We start from the raw sequence: 5,811 nt of genomic DNA on the forward strand, positions 1-5,811 counted from the left end.
CCACCTAGTGTTGGAGTGTGTGTGAAAAACTTAACACATACAGTGAACTAGTTTACAAAATAACTCAAAATGATTCACTTCATATGGTTTATCTATCCATCTTTCTAGTAGTGATTCATCTATATGGGAGGTGAAACTATCAAAGGTAAAGGTGCTCTGGTGAGAAACTGGTGAGAGAAAATACAAATACAGCATTCCACAGTTCTGGGATGAAAAGCTTCAGTCTCATAGCTCTCAATTATTCTATTCTGGAAATATAAAGAGCCATTCTTCCTAAAATTTGGTTGACTAATTTAAAATACATCTTTCCTTCTCCTTCTCCTCCTAGTGTCTCAAGTTTCTTATTCTGTATTTTGGTGGGTGAATCATTGCCTGCTTTCTACCCGATGCAGGTGAATAAAGAGGGGACGGCAACTCTCTCTCTCTCTCTCTCTCTCTCTCTCTCACACACACACATACACACACTCACACTCTTATAATACTATTCTGAATTGCAAATCTATTGATGTTTACAATTACCAAAATTACAGATGAGAGCTACATGTGTGTGAGTATATATATATATATATATATATATATATATATATATATATATATATATATATATATATATATATATATATATATATATATATATATATATATATATATATATATATATATATATATATATATATATATACGAGTATATATATATATATATATATTGTAAAAGTGAAGTCAGTCAATGTAATACCCAGTAAATAGATGATGCATATAAAGATATAATAATGATCTCTTCTCTAACTCTCATTGGTATAATACTCCTAGCGCCTTATCAATAACCACATTTTCTGTGGGAAAATAACAAAAAATTATCTGAATATAATCATAATTGTATCTGTTTCTTTTGTAATTAACCTCTACTACAATTGGGTCTTGCACACACACACACAAAGACAATAAAAAGAGCAAAGTATTTGGTAACTAACTAATACCCATTTAGAAAAACACTTCACTCATGATGCAAACACAGGAACCAAAGCATCAAAAAGCTGGTATCACACTGGGAGGATTCCTTTTGCAAAATTCCAATTTCTTTGACAGTGATCTGGCACAAAAACCCTTGTCCAAGCCTGATGAGGAGAGGCCAAAGCTGGTGTAGTGAAGACATTACTACAAAGACTAGTGCATGGCCTTCAACTAAGATTCCTCTCCCAGATCAATGAGGAAAGAACACACTATGGACAACAAGTGGAAAAAAAAAAATAAATAAATAAAAAAAAAAAATAAAAAATAAATAAATAAATAAATAAATAAAAAATAAATAAAATAAAATAAAATAAATAAAATAAATAAATAAATAAAATAATAAATAAAATAAATAAATAAATAAATAAATAAAAAATAATGATAACAATGGTAATTCCCTTAAGGGTTAGCACATCTGAGAACAAGTGATGTGCTGCCCTCTTCTCCCCAAACTCTAATCGGACAAGAAAAATGCAGTTACACCAATGCTACTCCTTAATCTATAACTGAATCCCTAATATAATACACAGCCTTGTGGTGACACCCTCATGAGCTATTGGGTGTCTCTGATCCTTTCTCTCCTGTTTTATTGTCAGTTTTTTGTTCATAAAACTGCCTTTTTTTAAGCTTGGTAATCACTAATAATTCATTCAGGCTGATGGTACCTAATGTGTACATTTGCATGATGTGTTGTAAGAATGATAACTGTTACTTTGCTTTCAACATCAGGTAATGGTTTATATAAGTTAAAGGTTACAGGTAACTGTGTTCAGAGGCAAAAACTGATACTGAAGTTACTCAGTTTCACAGTAAGTACAACTATAAAATTTGCATGAGTTATGACAATAATGTATCAGAGTTCAACTATAAGTGTAATCTTATATATTGCAAAGAATATACAGTAATGATCATTCAGTCTGACAATGATCAATGCATTCTAAATCTTCACAATAGAAAAGGCAATGTATATTAATGGAATGATTTAATTTCCCGAACATTCCTTGTAAAAAATGTACGTCAACTTTTTACCACAAACTTGTTATGTGTTGTCACATGGATTTATCAGACAGTTCATTATAGTGACTGTCAAAGATTATTACACCTGATTGTAGATCCCAATGATTGGCTTCACTCCTTTATGTAGCCATAACCTAACTTGATATTACCAATCCTAGGAATAGATCCTAGTATAATCAAGAAAGCTTTATGAAAGTACTATGCAATAAAAGCAATATGTCTAGACCTACACTAAGCCAGGTACAAACTCTTTGCATCACACACTAAAACATTACTTACACTCATTAACACAAAGGAAAGATAAACCTGCAAACTTGCACTGATTAGAGCTATGGCAAAGTACACAATCAAAGTACATATGTAAAATCTGTATGCATGCAGCATCTAACTAGACACACACACACACACATACACACACACACTCAGTGACACTCAAAATGTCCACACTTCCTCAAGGAATGCACATCAAAAATCCTCCAGTCATGAAGAACAAGAGGGAACAAGACAGCTGGCAGTCATGGCTAGCTATTTCCGAGGCTGGTGGTGGGCAGCGTTGAAGATTTCCTCATCTTCACCCTCTCCGGCAGCCAAGGGGAACATCTCCTGATCATCAGTGTGGGACAAGACTCTGTATTTGCCTGGAGCACGTCTCCTCCGCAGTCTGAAATGTTGTGTCCAGTAAGATTACTTGTTAACAAAGTAATGACATAAAGATTAACGTATTTTTGTGTGCAGTGATGATGGTTGCATCTAACCAATGACATACAGCTCTGGGGAGTATCACAGAAGTACTGAGGAATTAATCTGAAGGAAAAAACAGACTGGCTATGAGCGATCATCACTGGGAATTAAACTTTGGCAGGACCCTCAAGGTAAGCACACAAGCCTGACGTATTACCAAGCAAGCATACATGATTACCAGGATGAAACAATCAATTACTCTGTGGTGGGAGGACATGATGCAATAAACTCTGCAGCTGAGTTGGAAGAATGCTACCACTGTATTTCCTGTGTTGTAAAAAGTGATATAAATGATAAAGCAAGGGGAATGCAGACTTCATTTTCTGAAACTTTATTACTACCATTCTATAAGGATCTCAGCGAGGTATGTAGGCAGCTGCATATTACATGAAAAGGCAGATGATGGTGAAAAAACTATTTCAAATTTCACACACATACACACACTCATTGTTTCAAAAGATTTCAGCCAGATACGTAGACAGATACATATTATATTAAAAGGCAAAAGATGAAAAGCTTATAATATTTCATATCACAACAAACACACACACACACACACACACACACACACACACACACACACACACACACACACACAGTTTTAAATGAAGAATGAAATAAACATCAGTATATATACAAAATAATTTCATATTTTAATGCAAGCAAAGATCTCATGGAAAAAGAAAAAGGGAAAATCTAAAGTCATCACAAAAACGTAACAACAATAACTACGAGGCACACAAGCACTATTACATATCCATCTCTTAAGATGATAGACATGCAAATGAAACCATCAAACCGAACCACACTTCTCTCACTCACCCATCCACACACAGACGCACACATGCCTTACCTGATCAGCTTAATGACAATGTAGATGAGAACGATGACACATATGCCAACAAAAACATAGAACCCTCTCAGGACGGCTTCTGTGGACATGGTGGGAATATGGGACTCCAGCATCCCTCCCCCTGAGGTTTGAAAAAAATTGTCACATACTCCATATCATCCCAAGTAATGTGAATATTAAACAAAGTTGTCTGAATAAAATCTAGAAATGTTAAGCTGCAAAAATGCACTGGCTAATGGAGAATTTTGATAACAAGCCATGCTTAGATGATACATAATTTTCCTGCCCTCATTGTAAATTAGTTAAAACAATAGACCTTCCCATGGGGAGTTCTTACGAATAACAGACAAACTACTTGCTTGAATTTCGCATTTGCACTACGCATCACAATGTTGTCAACTTATCTTTTGAATATGTAGTGAGAAACTGGTCTAAATAGTTAACATTACTTTATGAAATCTGGGATTGAATTTATGATAGGAGACTCAAGGTGCACAACTCTCTATCAATCGAACCAGAACAATTACCTTGCCTCAATTACAGTTTAATAAACTTTGTCTGGTTGATAAAATGTGATACCAAAAGCAGCATTTGAACATAAACCTAATTATACATGATAACAAAAAGCAGATATGAGATACAAACCACCATCTTCTTTGATGGTGTTGTTACCATCCTTGTTCTCTGGGACAGGTGGTATATCTCCACTTCCTCCTTTCCCTTCTTGTGTTTCTTCTTTTTTTTCCTCTGGTTTTTCAATGCTCTTTGGTGTTGTCTTGGAAATTTGCGGCTCCCCAGAGTCACTGCCCTGAGCCGACTGTGGCATGAGTTTTGGTTGATCTGCAGACTTTTCCAGCTCTGGAGTACCAACACCTTCCTTCTTGACACTCTCACCTTGAGGGGAGCGTCTCACTGCCAAATGGGATGGTGTGTCAGAGGGACTACCACCACCTCGCCCCTGTACACACACTGCCAGCACCAGAAGAACGAGCACCAATACATTCCACACAATCATGCCTGACAGCACCTCAGTTCTCTTCCTTCCACCACCACTACCACCACCCAGAACTTGAGTTGCAGGGAACATTTTGATAATTTTCTTATGTCTGCACTCAATGGATCTGTGGTCCATGCTAGATTGCGACACTGTTCCTCTGCTGTGAAGGTTGAGAAATTTGAATTAGAGACAAAGAAAACTTCATATTACATAATTCTCACAAACAAACAGTTTAATATGATAAATTCTTCATTTACTGACTCAACTTATCCATCAGAATACTTGAAATTATGAGATCCACATGATGATATAAATAACATAAATAAGTTGGAGGTAAGAGATCTTAATGTTTGGTTAGATTTTTGTTATGTGAAGGAACTGACACACAGCAGCTAGTGTGACAGCAGGGTTCCAGGAAGGGATGAAGCCCCAACAGTTAAGGTTAGTATTTGCTTGCTTCACTGTGGGACCCTGCTTTCCCATCAGGTTCCTAAGCTTATTGTGGGAAGGAGGAAAAGAAAAATGGCTAAGCTTGTTGTGGGAAGGTGGAAGAGAAAAAAATGTTTATACTGTAAGAAACTGTAGTCTTCATAAAACAAGTAATTTATAGCGAGATGATTTTATGGGCATTATGGAAATAACCTCAGCCAACTAATTTCCAGACACTCACTGCTTATATCTAGGCAAAATGTGTTTTTTTTTTCTCCAAGGGGTGATTTATATAAAATAAAGTAATCTGCTGAGAAATTAATGCTTTGAATGAATCTAAACCAAACCTAACATAACCTTCAGAAGTAAACGTTAATGTTACTTCAATATCATCCGATTTTGCTCCACTGAAAGGTTAACGTGTACAAATAGGAAAACTTTTTTTTTTGTTGCATTACATAGCAGCTGAACTGGCAAAGTTTCAAGAGTCACTAGCCATCCACACAACCAGTTCCTAACCAACAAACACCACATATTAGCCATGCAAAGCTCAAAGTGTCCTCATATCGGTATTACTAATTATCACATGATTACTGATCTCCCATTACTACACCTCCATTACTACTCCTTCATTTATCACACCTACATTTACGATCCACGAGTTATATACGAACCACTAGCTGAGGCGAAGCGGCAGCATCGGCGTATGAGTCATAGCGGGGTGACAGGAAAAGTGAGCACAGGCTGCGGAGAGGCGGCCGCT

The 5,811-nt window shown here is 36.2% G+C and overlaps 1 protein-coding gene across 1 annotated transcript; it reads right to left on the reverse strand.

Moving 5' to 3' along the window:
- Window positions 1–854: 854 nt before the first annotated feature.
- On the reverse strand, window positions 855–4,778 carry LOC135091122 (membrane protein FAM174A-like). The gene is made up of 3 exons (XM_063988521.1): window positions 4,268–4,778; window positions 3,623–3,743; window positions 855–2,689 (listed from the first exon to the last, which is right to left on the reverse strand). Exons 1-3 carry the CDS (start codon window positions 4,752–4,754, stop codon window positions 2,554–2,556), a joined length of 744 nt encoding a protein of 247 aa, XP_063844591.1. The 5' UTR covers window positions 4,755–4,778; the 3' UTR covers window positions 855–2,553.
- Window positions 4,779–5,811: the final 1,033 nt, after the last annotated feature.

Source organism: Scylla paramamosain, chromosome 36, assembly GCF_035594125.1.
Source record: "Scylla paramamosain isolate STU-SP2022 chromosome 36, ASM3559412v1, whole genome shotgun sequence".
Taxonomy (NCBI): Eukaryota; Metazoa; Arthropoda; class Malacostraca; order Decapoda; family Portunidae; genus Scylla; species Scylla paramamosain.

Bases quoted from the DNA above. Each gene is read 5' to 3' on its own strand.
- LOC135091122 (XM_063988521.1), bottom strand. From the start codon at position 4,754: ATGGACCACAGATCCATTGAGTGCAGACATAAGAAAATTATCAAAATG. The intron at 3,744-4,267 runs GTTTGTATCTCA...TTCAAACCTCAG, and splicing joins CACCATCAAAGAAGATGGTG to GGGGAGGGATGCTGGAGTCC. The intron at 2,690-3,622 runs GTAAGGCATGTG...ACAACATTTCAG, and splicing joins ATTGTCATTAAGCTGATCAG to ACTGCGGAGGAGACGTGCTC.